Source organism: Chiloscyllium punctatum, chromosome 2, assembly GCF_047496795.1.
Source record: "Chiloscyllium punctatum isolate Juve2018m chromosome 2, sChiPun1.3, whole genome shotgun sequence".
Lineage (NCBI taxonomy): Eukaryota > Metazoa > Chordata > Chondrichthyes > Orectolobiformes > Hemiscylliidae > Chiloscyllium > Chiloscyllium punctatum.
The window spans coordinates 42,633,942-42,652,534 of record NC_092740.1 but is presented as its reverse complement, the minus strand read 5'-3'; the positions used below and the strand labels follow the sequence as shown (position 1 = coordinate 42,652,534).

Sequence of the window (18,593 nt, the reverse complement as noted above, 5' to 3'; positions counted from 1 at the left end):
AGGATCAGTGTGGACTTGTTGGGCTGCAGGGCCTGTTTCTACACTGTAGGGATTCTATGATCTATGATCTGTGCCTAATTGCCCAGAAGACATTAGATTATGGCAATGTGGTTGACTCCTATCATGACATGTGTGTTAAATCAGGTAAAGATTTGCCTTCCCTAAAGGGAAGTAGTGAACCAGAGGGGTTTTTACCTAAAGTCAACAGTGGGCAGCTCTACTCATTCCCGAGCCCCACGTTGACTTTCAATACCCACCCATCTCCCTTACTTTAACCTCTGAAGTGAGCAAATCCTCAGTCTAGGTGTTTCTGTAAACCCTCAATTAATACCTTTGGTCAACTTCTCAATTTTTATCATCTTTCACACTCTCTTTACTGGATCTCAAGGAAATCGGTGACTATCTCCTTTATCAACACCAACTTACTAGTGCTCTTCAAACTCACGTGTGTTATCTCTGAAACCAATCCCTTGCTCCTTCATATTTCCAAACACTCAACTCTACCTCTCTCCCCCACTCCCACTTTTGTGCCAAATGACATCTTCAGCAGTTTGTTCTGCTTCTTTTCAAAACTACTGTCATTCTCCTCTCAAAGACTCTCAAATTGTGAGTCCACCTTCTAAACTCTTAATATAAAATCAAGCTAATAAAATAAGGCTAGAACATGTAATTCAGTTCCCAACTTAATATTATATCAGTACATCCTGATCAAATGATGTTGTCCACCACATCATTTCACTGGGGAGATAGAGTTTGCAGTGTCATGGATTTGAATTGCAATCCCCCCAGTTACTGGACAATTGTTCTATTAATTTATTATTCATTCACAAGACATAACCATTTCTGGTAAGATCAGCATTTATTGTTCTGTAACTTTAAGAAAATGGTACTGAACTGCTTTGGTATCTTTGTGAGCTAGCCTTCTGTGTTTTGATTGATCGGATCTGCTTCGCTCAATATTTTTAATTTTCATAACATCAGACAAATTAGGCTTCCAGCCATCTTGGGAACTATTATTGAAATCATGGATGTCACCAGTTGTGATGTCCTAGACTAGATTGAGTTGAAATGTTACTTTTTCCTCCCTTGTTCAGATGACCTGATGTTTAGTAGTAGAAATTTTACACTCTGAACCACAAAGTACATGCTGATTTCATTGATTGTAATCAGTGCAGTGATAAAGATGTTATATTCCCTGCAGCACCCTCTTAGGAAAAAGATGATAAGTTGGATTTCCCAGTCCTGATTATGGGCCCGCTGGCACTGTGTACTGAGGGTGGGATTGAATTTGGCTGTGATGCTTTCACTGTTGGATAGCCAGCTGGCACACATTGTCAAAGTGCATAATAACCAGACTAGGGGCTGTTGAAGTATATTCTCAGGTGGGAATCAATGCCTTTGAAAAAGGCAAAAAGAACAGATAATTGGAAAGAAAAAAATAATTGAGAAAAAATGCTCACATATATTACAATTTACACAGTTTGTCCTTAATCAGCTATTTTCTGAGATCTGTCTGAGTATTCACACATACTGCAGGCTTCTCTGTCGCAATGATTCATTTGGTCATTTTGGGTAATCAGTAGAGTGAGAAGGTGATATTGAGCGAGAGGAATGCTCAGCCAGTCTCTGGGGTTACTTGAGTTCTGTTCTGCGCAGTGGTCCATGGAAATTGCTCCCTGGATACAGTCTAACCAATGGCTTTAACAATCTGTGACACCGCAGGAACTCAGGGCTAGGCTGAAGATTAATGACTAGCCAAGTATATACATGCTGCGGTACTTGCAATATGCAATAGTGATATTTAACCCTGTATTGTTGCCTTCATTTCATTTGAGAATAGAGTTACTTTGCGAAAATCAGTAACTATTTGGGTCCTGGCCTTTATTATTATGTTGATGCAGACAGATGTGGTTCTATCACCTTACATCAACATGCAACTCCATGAGCAATCGCTATAATAGAAACCAAGAATGAAGAAAACCCCAAAGTATTCCTCCCTGGGGGTTTATTGATTTTTATTTTATTGATTAATGTGAAATAGCAATTACAGTTTGGTACTGTTTGACTTATATTCATGCATTACTTAGTTAAATCAAAAACCTTTTAAAAAATTAATATCAAAGAAGACATCGTTCTCTTCAAATATACATTGCATACATTTATGCAACATATGGGGTGAAATTAATGTTCTGCAGTAGCACAAAAAGGTGCTAATGAATCAGCAGCCAATATTTCACCCCCAAATTTTCTTTGCCAGTGAATTCAATGGGAAAAAAAGTTTAATAACCTGTTTTATACTATCATTTTAAATATGACTTGGAGACTGAGAACCAATGTGAATCAATAAGGCAGAGATAGCAATCAGGACTTATTGCAAAGTAGAATATGCATTGGAAAGACTTGATCTAATTGTATTCTAGATTAGAGTGGTGCTGGAAAAGCATAGCAGTTCAGGCAGCACCCGAGGAGCAGGAAATTGACGTTTCGGGCAAAAGCCCTTCCTGTTGAACCACTCTAACCAACACCACTCTAATCTAGAATCTGGTTTCCAGCATCTGCAGTCCTTGGTTTTTACCTAGTTGATGTAATTGTAGTTAAAGGAGGATGAGAGGTCAGCAAAGTGAGTTAAAATTAAATGAGTTAAGATTAAATGAGGTAGACAACCCCAAGACCAGGATAGGTTTGATCCCGTTCCCACCTGATGAGTGCTTGTTCTAGGGATTATTGGATTGTCACCAGAACTGACTAGAAAGAGCTGGACTCAGGATTTTCAATGTGATGCAACCACAGTTCAAACCATCTAATATTATCGATTCAAAGGCACTGGAGAATTTCATGACATCATTCAAAGTACAGGCCTGTATAGAAGTATAAATTAACTCTGGAGTTGGTCTTTTGACCAACAGTGAGGAACTGATTTTATGGCTCTTCTGCCGACCATCCACTGTGGAACCAGACTCCAAGCTTCAAGGAGTTGGCTGACAGACAATCGTGAGAGAACCCCTTTGAGTGCCCTTGTAGTTAATGTGTCATTGTTCTGTGCAGATCAATATATGGAATTTTCTTTCATGGAACAAATTAACATTTTCTTACATTTGTCCTTTGCAAAACCTATTTTAAAAATATCTCTCCCCTGATGATGAAGTTGATAAAAGCAGCACAAAACTAATCTGTAAAGATCATAAGGTTACATTCAACTCCTGAGCTGAGTTAACCGATCTCAGCTTAGGTGGCAGGAAGGCTGCTATAATTACCTTCAGAATCCTTGGCCAGATTGGGTAGATAGGTCAGTGCTTGTTGCTGGAATGAGCACATGCAAAGGGAGGTTATGTTTCCAGCATTCTTACCACCACTCGGTTATCTGTATTGGAATTAGCAAGTATCATGGGTGAATACTGCATTTCTCTATGTCTTATGCAAATACCACCTATTGTGTAGTACCCACACCTATTTAATAAATTTGTATAGTACACAAATCGCTATTTCTTTCAATCAATTGGTGCAGCTCAGATAGGCATGTCTTAATTAACTTAGTAAACCGCACGTTTACCTGGTTGAGTGTAGCTCCAACAATACTCGACATTTGACACCATCGAAGACAAAAGCAGCCCACTTGAAAGACACACTGAATCATTAGATTTTACAATACAGAAGGCGGCCATTTGATCCATCATGTTTGTACCGCATTCTGAAAGAGTTACCTAACTCATTCCACTTTCCACCCCTATCTCTATACTCCTCTAACTTCTTCAATTTCAAATATATATCTGGCTGTCTTCTGAAATATCCCCTGGAATCAGCCTCCACCATTCTTCTGCCAGTGCAATCCAAACACACATCCACAAACATTCACACTTTCCACCTCGAACACTCAGTAGCAGCTATGTGTACCATCTATAAGATGTACGACAGAAATTCACCAAGGCTCCTGACACATCACATTCCAGTCCCATCACCACTGCTGTCTACTATACTGTGGTTCAAGAAGACATTTCACCACCACCTTCTCCATTGCTGTTAGGGACAAGCAATAAATGTTAGTCCAAGCAGCACCACCCATCCACTTCCCATTAATGAAAAGCAAACATAGTTTCATTGAGACAGGGCAAAACAATAAGCAAAATATTGAGCATATGGACTTCTATGATAACTATAAAATGGTAAATTTTTTAAAAAATCAAATAATTTGCAGGTATACCTCCACAGGTACTTAATGTAGAGTCAGAGAGCTGTACAGCATGGAAACAAACCCTTCAGTCCAATGTATCCATACTGAGCAGATATCTGAAATTAAACAGCATTTGGCCCATATCCCTCTAAATCCTTCCTATACATGTAACTATCTAGATATCTTCTAAATGTTGTAATTATACCAGACTTCACCACTTCCTCTGGCAGTTAATTCCACATACAAACCACCCTCTGCTTAAAAATGTTGCCCCTCAGGTCCCTTTTAAATCTTTCCCCTCTCACCTTAAACCTCTTGTGTCTAATTTTGGACTCACCCACCCAGGGGGGAAAACTTTAACTATTGACCCTATCTATGCCCCTCGTGATTTTATAAACCTCTATAAAAATTGCCTCTCAGCCTCCAATGCTCCAGAAAAATAGTCCCAACCTATTCATCCTCTCCCCCTCACTCAAACCCTCCAATTAATGTAACTTATAAATGTTTTCCTTAATTGATATAGCACCGTGTTCCCTAAGGATTTGGGCTGGTATTTCAGGAAAAAGAGATACAAGAGAAGAACACAGGCAGGTGGAAAGCAGTTTGAATCCAGAATTGCTATTTCATGGTGATGTATGGAAATCCTTGCAGTGAAAGAGGCTGAGATAGTCAACTTAAATGGGTCATGGTAATACATAATAAGGAGTGAGGAGAGAGAAGGGAATAAAAGGGAGAAACAAAGAGGAAAGTCAAAATATATATCAAATTGCCAGCATTTTACACTAACAATCATATACCTGGGGCCCTGGTCAGGTTTTCATGGGTTCAAGGTATAAATCAAAAAAGTCAGTTCCCTTCTGGTACTGCAGTCCCATTCTTCCCAAATCTGATGGATAATACGTTAGATATGTATTACTCCTTCCATGAAAGATCAAGATTGCCATTTCTGCAGTAGACACCTTGGGTATGAGGCAAAACCCCTGACCATTAACACTCAGATGACAGTGGAATACAACAGATGTGCCATTGTATTAGCCACTCACCTCAGCTATGGGTGAGGCAATGGATATAAGTTAGGAAATAGATCTCAATGGGAAATGGAAGACAGTGAAGTGAATGATAAACAGTACTGGGAAGGCAAAGAGGAGTTAATAAATGCCAAGGAAAAAAAAGGATGACAGGTGACTGATGAAAGACTAAAGAATAGTAAAGATCAAGAGCAAGAGAGGAAGTGCCAATATTTATGGCAAAGTAGTAGAGGAGAATGTCTGTCTGTAAAATGATAGGAGTTTGGATGAGCCCATGAATACTCTGTGTGCCAGAGTTTGAGGGCTTTTGAATGCAAGAGGACATTATTTGAGGTAACATACTGAATTATGGTTCCATTTTTCTTTGAAAATGAGATTGTTATTAATAGAGAGATGCAAAAGTGCTTTGTGATAATTAGAATGCTTAATTCTCATCCACAAATTCAGATGTTACCAGTTAGCAAATTTCTGACTTCCTGAAAAATGAAATGTTAGTATAGTGCTTTCATTATTGAATTGTGAAGGTACCCATAACAGCAGAAGATACCAAGAACATCAGCCACAACAACTCAGAGAATGTCTAATGTCAGCAATCCTCCAATCCAAAACTTCCACTGATCTGTTCACCATGAACAGATTGTGTTAATCCAGGATTTGAAACAATTATACTCAGTCATGTCTGATGTCATAGGATGTTTCAAAGGATTTGCAGTACTGAATAGCAAAGAAAATGCAATTAATTTGACACTCCCAGAAAGTGTAGCATTCACATATTAAGTACAAGCTGGGTAATAGGGAACAGAATGGTGTTACACATTGTCTTCATTACAACACAGATACCTTGGATACACTAAGCAGATTGCCGAATCCAAATAAAGCTGCAAATGTTCCATTGGATCTACAATTGACAGCATCAAGGTGAAAGACATTCTCAAAATTAATCTGCTGCATTTTGGTCTGCATAAAGATGACCAATTTCAATCAGAAACTGCGACTGACCCATAACTGAACGTACTGTGGAAAGTCACCACTGAGAGTAGCCTGACAATGATCAGAGAAGTGCCAGACACCCTCTGATATTTTTGACCTTACAGAGACAAGCTCGATATCTCAAGAGCCTTGTAGTTTTCAAAAGAAAAACATTTATGCCTGAAGCTCTCTTCTGGGACATATTGCCATAACTACACCCAGGGATTATGGACAGAGGGCGAAAGAGACAACAGGTGGATGATGTGGCCTAATGGGCAGGGATCAACAGTGATGTTGAGCTTTAGGGATGACATCTGAGACATCAGCCACAACAACACAGAGAATGTCTCTGCCCCTCAATCCTTTGGTTAAAAACTTCACTGATCTGTTCACCACAAATGGAGCTAACTTCATCTTACTCATTGACTATTTCTCCAAATTTTCAATAGTCAGGAAAAGAACACTTGGGGAACATCTGTGCCAGGCAATTGATTTGGTGCAGCTAAAGAAATGGTTTTTGACAATGAGCTGCAGTATGTAGGCAGACTTCACAGGGATATGTGTGCCACATGGGGTATGAACCATGTAATGTTCTCAACACATTTCCCTCCATCAAATGGTCTTGCCAAGCAAATTGTTTGGACAAATAAATCACTTATCCTGAAGTGTAGCACAATGAAATAAGATTCTCGTATTGCCGTGAGTCTGATTTTGTTTTTTCAGCCACTGCCTACCCAAGTTCTCCAAGATGTAAAACACACTTCTTGATAAGCAAGGGAGGATGTGACTGCATGCAGGTGCAGAACTGCCTCAATTACACGTACAACGAAAGGTCCCAGTCTCACATTCCACAGTGGGAAAAGGGTTACCCACAAAAATATCCAGTGTGTGCAGAGTCTTGCAAGATATCAGGTCAACAAGAAACACATCAGCAACTTGTCTATAAATCAAGAACAGCCAAGATAAAGTCCACATCTCCAGAAGGTTCTTTTGGTTTGATTTATTATTGTCACATGTACCAAGATACAGTGACAAGTGTTGTTTTGCACACTAACCAGACAAATCATATCTTAAGTGCATCAGGGAAATAGAACAGAATGCAGAATATAGTGTTCCAGAATTGTAATTACTCTGCTGCACAAAGCATAGAAAGATCAACTCTAATGTATGAGAGCTTTGCTCATAAGCCTGGTAACAGCAGGAAAGGAGCTGTTTAAATCTGCTAGGAATGTCCAAGATGACGCTAAAGCATGCCGACTCTTTGCAGTCTCTCCTAAGCAGGTTATACTATAATGAGATCAGGAAGAATTGCGACCAAAATGACATGTGGACTCTTATACTTCTGTACTCATAAAATTTCCAAAGGGTGTAAAATGGGATTGGTGGTGGGGGTTGAGGTGAAGACACATCCAATGAGCCTAGGGAAGGGCAGAGCTGCAAATAATGTTCATCCCCAAGCCCAACAGCAGCCTTGTGCAATTCAAACCATTCAGTTTTCTGATTGGTGTGGGCCCTGCCTTTCTCCAGGTATAATACACAGGTTGGAGCTTGAGGACATTAGTGACCCATGAAGACTACTTAAAGATCTCAATTGGTCAAAGAGTAATTGTGGGAACAGACTGTCCAACAGTTCCCACAATCCTGGTTTAATTGTGCTAAGGGAAGGGAAAAGCTCTCAGGAAGGGTGTGTCCAATCCCGCTCCATGTGTCACAATCCATTGCCAATCATTTCAGGCTCTGTCAGTCCCTCTGAGGTTTTTGATAAACTTTTGCTAAATTTCTAAGGTAAGAGAATTCAAACCTTAAAATTGTGTCAATTTTTAACATGCAGATACCAATCAGTCCAAGTTATTTAAACATAATGTACAGTAAATTCCATCACCAGCAGCAATAGAATGCAACATCTGGTGATAAATGTGCAGAAACATCACATTACACAGGTTTCTGACACGTTTAAAAATAAGCTGCTTTGTGCAACTTTCACCAATCAAGAGATGATCAGTCTGAAATGTTTTGAACAATTGCTATTGTTTGTGAAGAGCAAGCTGTCAGAATTGTCTGAATGAGTTACAAAGCTCAAAGTTTGGGAGAAGATTTGTAGCTCGGGTGCTCGTTGTTGTGGTTCTGTTCGCCGAGCTGGGAATTTGTCTTGCGTTGACAACGGAACGAGGACATGCCGCAACCCAAAGGACTAGCTACACTACCATACATCAAGAGCATTTCGGAACTGACAGCCAGACTACTGCGACCACTAGGACTCATAACAGCACACAAACCAACAGCCACTCTCAGACAACAACTCACCAGAGCGAAGGACCCGATACCCAACATGAGGAAAACTAATGTAGTGCACAAAATCCCACGCAAGGACTGCACAAAACACTACATCAGACAAACAGGAAGACAGTTAACGATCCGTATACATGAACACCAACTAGCCACGAAACGACATGACCAGCTATCCTTAGTAGCCACACACACAGATGACAAGCAACATGAATTCGACTGGGACAACACTACCATTATAGGACAAGCCAAACAGAGAACAGCCAGGGAATTCCTAGAGGCATGGCACTCATCCACAGACTCTATCAACAAACATATTGACCTGGACCCAATATACCGGCCACTACAGCGGACAGCTCGAACTGACAACCGGAAGCGGCAGAGACAGGCCACTATAAATGCCGGAGAAAACAGCACAGCAGCGCTTCACAGGAGGCTCCCAAGCACTGAGGATGTCACCTAGACAGGGGACGAAATGTTTGCAAGACAAATTCCCAGCTTGGCGAACAGAACCACAACAGTTACAAAGCTTTTGGATTTGCAGGTACAGTTCTAAATATGTGCACCTTCCCTCTCTAGGTTGGAGTTTCAGTATGGGCTCTGCATATCAGTTCCACAGCTGGCGGGTGTTTGTCGTTGTCTGCGCTCTTCCTTGTGTCTCCTCTGTTGTCGCACTCACCTTCATGCCTGAAAGTCCCAGGTTCCTGCTGGAGGTACGGTACTTGGAATGAATGGCTTTTTTTCTCTGTGTACTGACAATCCATGATAACTTTTTTTGTTGTCAGAAAAAAATTGAGTCAGAAAAGATAAATATTTTCTATTTTTCAGGCATCCTTTCTTGCCCTTGTTTCCTAAAGGCACCGATGCGCGTTTGAAGAACTCTATAGTGGCTATTATTTGTCCATGAGCTCAGAGTATTAGAAAAATACTTTATTATGTAGGAAACAATGATTAGTCCTGAACCTTTCATCTTTCAACACATGTATTTTCCAAGAGTCACCTAATGATAACAAATCATCCCAAGCCCAGGGTATTGCTGCAGGAACTCATCAGAATAGGGTACCGAACATAGAGACAGAGATGTACAGCATGGAAACAGACCCTTCGATCCAACTTTTCCATGCCAATCAGATATCCTAATTTAATTTTGTTCCATTTGCCAGCATTTGGCCCAAATCCCTCTTCCTATACATATGCCCAACCAGGTGCCTTTTAAATGTTGTAATTGTACCAGCCTCCACCACTTCCTCTGGCACCTCATTCCACACATGCATTACCCTCGGAGTTAAAACGTTCCCATTGAGAGATCCAAGATGGTGGTTGTCCGAGTGGCCTGAGAACTTCATTAATGACCTTCCTGCTGACAAAAAATCAAACATTGGGATGTTCTCTGATGATTGCACATTGCCCAGTCAGATTCAGGATTCTCAGAAATGTTTTAAAAACCGATGCCTACATATCTAAGTGCAGCTGGACTTGGGTTGACAAATAGCAAGTAACATTCATGGCATACCATTGCCAACAAGAAAGACCTTAATCATCTTTCCTCGATATTCAATGGCATTACCATCCTTGGATCTCTCATTATCAATATGTTAGGGGTTATCATTGATCAAAAACTGAACTGGACCATTAGATAATGGGTGGCACGGTGGCACAGTGGTTAGCACTGCTGCCTCACAGCACCAGAGACCTGGGTTCAATTCCCACCTCAGGCGATCCTGTCTGTGTGGAGTTTGCGCATTCTCCCTGTGTCTGTGTGGGTTTCCTCCGGGTGCTCTGGTTTCCTCCCACAGTCCAAAGATGTGCAGGTTAGGTGAATTGGCCATACTAAATTGCCCGTAGTGTTAGGTAAGGGGTAAATGTAGGGGTATGGGTGGGTTGCGCTTCGGCGGGGCAGTGTGGACTTGTTGGGCCAAAGGGCCTGTTTCCACACTGTAAGTAATCTAATCTAATCTAATCTAATAAATAGTGGCTAGAAGAGATGGTTGTAAATTTTCAGCAGATGATTCATCTTCTGACCCCCAAAGCTATCCACCATCTACAAGGTACATTTGGAGTCTGATGGGATACTCCCCACTCGCCTGACTGAGTGCAGCTCCAACAATACTCAAGAAGCATGACACCTTCCAGAAAAATATAATCTGCTTGATTGGTACTGCGTTTACAATTAATCATCCTCTCCCCCTCCGATACTCAGATAAGTAATGTGTACTCTCTACATAAGTACTGTAGAAATCCACCAAGGACAATCCAAACCCATGACAACTTCCATCTAGAAAACACAGACAACATTTATGTGAGAACACTACCACCTGCAAATTCTGTTCCAAGCTATTCACCATCCTGACTTGGAGATATAACATCGTATCTTCGGTGTCACTGGATCAACATCCTGGAACTCTCTTTCTAACAGCACTGTGGGTGTCCATACATCATGTGCAATATTTTTAAAAGGAGTTCACTTCTGCCTCCTCCAGGGCAATTTAGGATTGGCAACAAACTCTGGACCAACTGTGAATTGCATATTCCTTGCACTAATAAGGAAAGCTATGGGACCTGGATCAACAACGATCTTATGAGTGTCATCAGTACGATTACAAGACTGATATTTCTGAGAATGCATTTACTTGATGGTTTTTCTGTAGGTGGGGAAACATGATGAGGCCTGGATGATTCTGAAGCAAATTCACGACACCAATATGAGAGCACGGGGACAACCGGAAAAAGTATTCACTGTAAGTGTCACTGAGAAAAATTCAAGGATAAAAGATGAGCTCGGGTTGGAGAATTGTAGAGTCTTGAGAGGGACTGAAATGTAGGATGATATGACCGAGAGGATGCCTTAGAAGCAAAAACTTCTTTACTCCAGATCTTCCTGCATTTATAGCCCAACCTGATATGCAGGGGTTACCTGTCCCCAGAAACTGATACCGTTCTACAAGGTGGAAATCAGTCAGAAGGCAAGAATGATTGGTGTCCCACCCAAGATCTGTGTATGATGAAAAATATCTGATTAACCTTGATAGCAGCATTTAGTAAAATAAAACAATGGAACTCCCACAGAAACATTTTTGCTTTTTCCACATTCATTTGCCAGATCTTTACTGACTCATTTTATCTGCATCCAACTGTAGCTCCTTGTTTCCTCTTCACAATTTATTTTCCTACCTATCTTTGTGTCATCAGCAACCACATCTCTTCTCCCATCACCTGAATCATTTTTTAAAAATTTGTTCACAGGATGTGGGCATTGCTGATTGGGCCAGCATTTATTGCTCATCCCAAATTGTCCAGAGGGCTTTTAGAAAAGTCAACCACATTGCTGTGGGTCTGAATTCACATGGAGGCCACACCAGGCAGGGATGGCAAAACTCCTTCTCAAAAGGTCCTTCTGAAGCAGATTAGTTTTTTATGACAATTGACCAGGTTATCTGTCTGCCATTAGATTGACCTTGTTTTGCAGATTTTTATTGAATTTAAATTTCACCATGAAGGGAATTCAAAACCACATTCCCAGAACATTTGGCTGGGACTACTTATAAACTTTTTCACTATGTTTTATGTGACAATAAATTGCTATTCTATCCAATCCAGTGACATTATTGTTACATCATCACCTCCCCAAAAACATCATGCAATATAAATACAATAATACAATATATGTTTAAAAATATTGAGGCCCCAGTACTTATCTCTGTAGCACAAGGCTCGCTACATTTTGGCAACTAAAAGAATGGTTTATACCTACTCTCTGCTTCTTATTAGCTAGTCGATTCCTGCATCATGAACTTTTAGTTGAATTGAATTAGCTCTATTGTCACATGTACTCATATGAATACGGTGAAAAGTTTACAAGTTGCCACTTATGGTGCCATCTTAAGTGCAAGATACGTAGGTATAGATTCTTCACTACAATTCCTTGGAAAAAATATTAGAAAATTAATGAAATAATAAGTACAGCACTGTAGATCAATACCTTACAGAAATCCCTAACTACCATACATCACTGGTTCCTCTTTTATGCAGAGTACATGTTAGTTCCCCAAAGAATTCTTTAAAAAATGTTAAACAAGATCTCTCTTTCATAAAACCATATTACCTCAGCCTGATTACTTTGAACATTTCCAAATGCCCTTGAACAATGTCTTTATTAGTAGCTTCTACCATCTTCTCCACAATGAAAACTAAGCTAATTGACCTGTAGATTCCTGCTTTGCATCTTCTCCTTTTCCAATAAAGAATTTACATTTGCCAATCTCCAATCTAATGGAAAATTCCCTGAATCTAGAGAATTTTAATAAATGAAAACCAATGCACCAACTATCAACTAGGCTGTTCTTTTAAGACTCTGAATAATGTCCATCAGAACGCAAGTACTTGTCATGCCTCAGGTCCAATAATTTGCTTCATCTCCCTTCCCTAGTGACTGTAATTTTCTTGAATTCTTCCCTCACTTCCATTTCCTGATTTACAGCTATTGCTGTGGTGTTACTTGTATTCTCTAATGTGAAGATCAATGCAAAACAATTCATCTGTTATCTCCCTATTTTCTATTATTAATTCCGCAGACTCAAGTCCTGTAGGACCAACACACTTTGATATAAAACAAAGAACTGAGGATACTAAAGATCTGAATGCTGAAACAAGGACAGAAATTGCTAGGAAAACTCAGCAGGTCTGGCAGTATCTGTGGAGAGAAAAAAGAGACAACATTTCGAGTCCAGTGACTTCCTCTCTCCCCCCCCCACCCCCCCCCAGAACACTTCCACATTTTTCTTTTTTTAAATTTCTGTACAAACTCTAATCATCTGTTTTCAAATTTCTAGTTATCTTGATTTTATCATCTGATTTTCCCTCCTTATTAATGTCTTAGTACATCTTTGCTGTGTTTTGATATTCTGTCCAATCCTCTGATCTACCAGATATCTGTCTGCAATGATACATAACTAACTTTTAAGTTTGATACTGTCCTTAAATTTTTTACTGAACCAATTTCCCTGACCAGTGACCAGCTCAGAAGACTTTGTCCGCAATGGTATTGTCACCTCCTGGAATAAACTGTCCAAATATTTTTTTTTCCTCTGAGTCACAGTATTTGCAGTTCAACTTGCAGCTCGTAAACACTGAGTCCACTCAGGCTGCAAACACTTACTGTAGATGTACTTGCTCTGGATTGCATTGACGTTCAGGAACTCCCACATGCCGCAATGGCAACACATTGCCTATCCTGTTAGACTGAATGGTATTTTTATTAGTTCTTTCATGGAATGTGGGTGCCACTGACTATGCCAGTATTTTTGGCCCATTCCTAATTGCCCTTCAAATAAGAGGCTTGATCGGCCATTTTAGCTAAGAGTCAACCACATTGCTTTGGCTCTGGAGTTACGTTAAGGCCTGACCAGTAAGAATAGCAAATTTCCTTTCAGAGAGCGTCTTAGTGAACCCAGATGAATTTTATCTACAGTTAGTGACGATCTCGTGGTCACCATTATTGAGGCTAACTTTCAATTCCAGTTTTGCTCACTAAACAAATCTAATTATTTTATTCAATTTTTCATTTTCCTCTTTCATATGTTTTGTTAAACCTACCCTATGTTAAACATTAGAAATGGAATTCATCTTAACCACTTTATTCATCAACAGTTGACTAGATATTTGAGTGTGAACTAGATGCTTAAGGGTTTTAAAAGTTCTACATATTTCTAGATTCTAGCACTTTATTACTTGGTACACATTATAGTCATCATACGTATACTTTACTTTTAAGAGCATTCCCAAAATGATGGACTGTGTTATTCCACGACTGTAGTCCCATATCTGAGCAATTTTCTTTGAGGCTTAGTTGGAGGCTGGGGTGGGGAGTGGATTTATTGGGTTTATTATTAGTTATAGTTGCCCACCAGTAAGTGTGATAATTGAGTAATCTAATAAAAATGCCTCTGAAGAGCTGTTGTAATGCAATAGTACAGTCCCTGCCTCTGAGACAGGAGGCCCAGGCTCAAGTCCCACCTGCTGTAAATAATCCACAAACAAATCAATTATAAAAGAACTAACATTACCTATTCCTGAACTTGTAAGAAACACTCTGGTTTATGCCAGTTGGGAGCCAGCCCAATCAATGAACTGGGATGACAGACTGGCAACAGGCAGGCTGGGTTACAGCCATTGATGCCTTATTCATTTTGATCCATCCGCCAGCTGTGACTGCCATATGGCTACAGTTGTGGTCAGACAGCCCTTGTCCCTCTTGAAGTGCTCTCTCTTTCTCCTACTTATATTAGGCAAAAGTGAGGACTGCAGATGCTGGAAACCAGAGTTTAGATTAGAGTGGTGTTGGAAAACTACCACAGCATCCGAGGAGCTCCCACCTCCGACCACCTTTCAGTGGTGGAGAGCCTCTGATTGGTCTTCCAGCCTCGGGAGACTGTCCTTCATGTTTAGCTGAGTGGGGCTCCTGTGGGATACCACCCAATTAACCTCCTCGTCCCAGACTGCCCTTGGATGGCAGCACAAGCATCACCAGATCCTGGCAAGGACTTCATCCTGGCATCAGGGTCAGGCCTTGACATAAATCCAGCCCAATACTTTCCAGTTGAAAAATGAGGGAATGACCCAAGGGTCATGGTATGAGATGTCCCACTGCTGCAAATGTTAATATTCCCAGTAAATTAGCATGACACATTGGCTGGACAAGTTGGGTGGATGCAATATTTGGCTCACATATCCAAAATAGAAGTCTTAGTTGGTCAGAATAGAACTCCTCAAACTAAGTCTGATTATCGGTGATGCATTTGCCTTCTAGTAACAGGGAAATAAAGCTTGAAAATGCATTTACCTCAGAAACTATTGGATGAAAGAGCAGCACTCCGAAAGCTAGTGCTTCCAAATAAACCTGTTGGACTATAACCTGGTATTGTGATTTTTAACTTTGTCCACCTCAATCTAACACTATCTCCTCCATATCTCAGCAAATAATTACACTGGTGAATCATACTCAATTTGCCAACTCTTATCTTCACAGGTCAATAGAATCAAGACTCCAAAACTGATTGATGAATTGATAGAGATACAGACAGACACGGGCACTTGGTATATGAGATGGTTTGTTCGGATCAAGACTGAACTGTACAGTGTAAGTCAAGCAACTATGTTACAAATTGGAAAGATACCTTTCTCCTCAATGTTGCATGTTACAATATGCCAGAAAAGAACAGTTCATTGCCAATTTAGACAATTCAGGTTGAATGTAGGTTCATCTCATGATGAAGTTCTGTACAGATGGGAATTTTAAATGTTGAATATCTGAGGTCTAACATTCTGAAGTTTGGCAATGTCGAAAAATTTATGTCTGGATGAGGGGCTGGGAACTTGTGACAGAATTAGGTTCCACCAGGACCCAACCTGACAACATTATTCTTTAATAATAAGTTTGGCAGATCATTCACCCTCCCTGCCCAATCAGTCCAAGGGAACACAACGGAGACTACATTCCATGCAGCTCTCATTCTAACAGCCATTGGGATAGGGCAACCATCCACCCCTTCAGGTGAGAGGATCCACACTGGCAGCTGGAACAGTTCAGGCACACTGTTCCAGGATATCTTCACCCTGCAGTGACACTGAACCTTGATCACTCAGAGGGAATGGCACTGGGGATGATAAGTTCTGGCCCTCCTTTGTCTCTGACCCATTCTGAGGGTTCCTCAGCTGAAATCTCTTCATGTAGTGGAGGTTTGACATCCACTGCAGGTTGTTACTGACTGAGGACCTGCTGACAGATTGACTTCTCCTCCATCCCACCCACTATCCAGGATGATGACAAGCAAAAATCCCCATTCGTAGGCACCTTGTCAGTAGCAGCAGTAACCACATCTCCACATCCAAAACACTGTCAACTTGTTGTTCCCAACATTGAGAAAAGCCTCACTGATTTCTCACCATAGCTCATTTTCAGGGTTTAATAAAATCCTGCCTTTTGTGTCTGCCTTCATAGAGGAAGATACAAGAAGTGCCCCTGAAATAATTAAGACCCAAGGGTCTAGTGAGAGGATGACTGAAAAAATTAGTAAAGAAGCAGTTGTGGAAAAACTAATGGGACTGAAAATTGACAGCTATCCAGGATCCAATGTACATTGATGACCATCTTTCAAAATTCATTTAATTCTCCTTTGGTGCCTGCAGATTGTAACCCACTGTTTGAGAAGGGGGTGAGAAAAAAACATGAGGAACGACAGACCTGGTAGCCTGATGTCAATAGTAGGAAGAAATACTGGGATCTATAATGAATCGATATGATTACTGGATATTTAGAAAATAATTGTCCAATTGGACAGAGTCAAAATGGATTTGTGAAGTGGAAAGCATGTTTGACAAATCTGTTCAAGGTTCTTTTGAGGACGGTACTCAGATATTCAATAAAAGACAAGAAGTGAATATGGTGTATTTGGATTTTTAGAAGGTTTTTGTCAAAGTCCCACACAAGTTACTGAACAAAATCACAATTCATAGGATTAGCAAGAATTCTAGCAAGAATTGAGGGTTGGTTACCGGGCAGAGAATAAAGAATGTAATAATCGGGTCATTATGTGGTTGGGAGGCTGTGAACAGTGATGTGCTGCAAGGATCAGTGTTTGAGTCCCAGCTGTTCACAATCTCTGTCAATAATTTGGATGTGGGGAGCATTTGTATTATTTCCAAGTTTGCAGATGATACAAAATTTGGTGGGAATGTGGGGAGCTTTGTAGCTGTGGCATTTTAAGAGATCATCGTGGAAATAGTTAAAAATCACACAACACCAGGTTATAGTCCAACAGGTTTATTTAGAAGCGCTAGCTTTTGGAGTGCTGCTCCTTCACCTGGATCTGTGGAACACGATCATAAGACACAGAACTTGTAGTAAAAGATTAGTGACATGCAGCTGAAATGATGTATTGAGCAAACCTAGATTGCTGTTAAGTCTTTCATCTTTTAGAATGCGTTGCATGTTTGGAGCAGTGTTCTGAAAGCTAGTGCTTCCAAATAAACCTGTTGAACTATAACCTGGTGTTGTGTGATTTTTAACTTAGTCCACCCCAACACTGGCGCCTTCACATCCTAGTGGGAATAGTTCTTAAGTGTCTTTGAGTGTTCCCTTTTATGCAGCAAGTTTCAGATGACCACAACTCTCTGGGTGAAAAAAAATTGTCAAATCCTCTCTAAACCTCCTGCTCTTTACCTTAAAACTGTGCCCCCAGTTATTGACCCCTCTACTAAGGTGAGAAGTTCTTGTCATCCACCCTGTCTTTACCCCTCAGAACTTTGTACACCTCAATTAGATTTCTCCCCTCAGCTTTCTTTGCTTTAAGATAAACAGCTCCAGCCTATTTAGTGTCTCATCATAGCTAAATAGCCCAGACAACATCCTGGTGAATCTCTTCTGCACCTTCTTTGGTGCAATTGCATCCTTCCTATAATGTGATGACAGAACTGCACACAGTGCTCCAGCTGTGGCCTGAATAACATCATAACATCCTTTCTCTTGCCTTTCATAGCCAAGGCATTGAATACAAGTATCCCACGTGTCTTCTGAACCAACTTAACTACCTGTACTGCTACCTTCAAAGGTCTATGGAGAGGCACACCAAGATCTCTATAGTCCTCTGTACACTCCAGGGTCCTGCCATTCATGGTGTATTCCTTTGCCTTGTTAGTCTTACCAAAAGGTATCTCTTCACAATTTTCAGGATGAAATTCCATTTCCCACTGTTCAGCCCAACTGGACAGCCCATCGATATCATCCTGTAGTTTCCTCATTATTTAGCACACTGCCAATTTTCATATCATCTGTGAACTTACTGATACCTCCCACATGTATGCTTAAATTATTAATGTCCACGACAAATAAAAAGTAACCTCGCCCCAACCATAGTGGTGCACTGCTGGATACAAGCTTATTGTAGAGTGAGTGCAGAGTACGTTTAAGGTTGGGATGGTGGGACTCTCCCATGAGGAGAGATTGGGAAGATTGAGCCTGTCACCTCTGGTGTTGAGAAGAATGAGAGGCGACCTAATATGAAAACTTCAAAATTATCTAAGCTATAGAGTCGATGCAGAGAGAATGTTACCCTTGTCTGTGGGGTCCAAAACCAGGTGACACAGCC

At 40.6% G+C, this 18,593-nt stretch overlaps 1 protein-coding gene across 4 annotated transcripts in view; it reads left to right on the top strand.

Moving 5' to 3' along the window:
* The window catches only part of sv2ca (synaptic vesicle glycoprotein 2Ca), a 206,443-nt gene that overhangs the window by 151,295 nt on the left and 36,555 nt on the right, over nt 1-18,593 (top strand). For all 4 annotated transcript variants that reach the window (XM_072547718.1, XM_072547728.1, XM_072547738.1 and 1 more), the window contains exons 6-8: nt 9,031-9,164; nt 11,100-11,189; nt 15,476-15,586. In XM_072547718.1, coding sequence (XP_072403819.1) covers nt 9,031-9,164; nt 11,100-11,189; nt 15,476-15,586 — 335 coding nt within the window. The remainder of the gene's footprint in view (nt 1-9,030; nt 9,165-11,099; nt 11,190-15,475; nt 15,587-18,593) is intronic.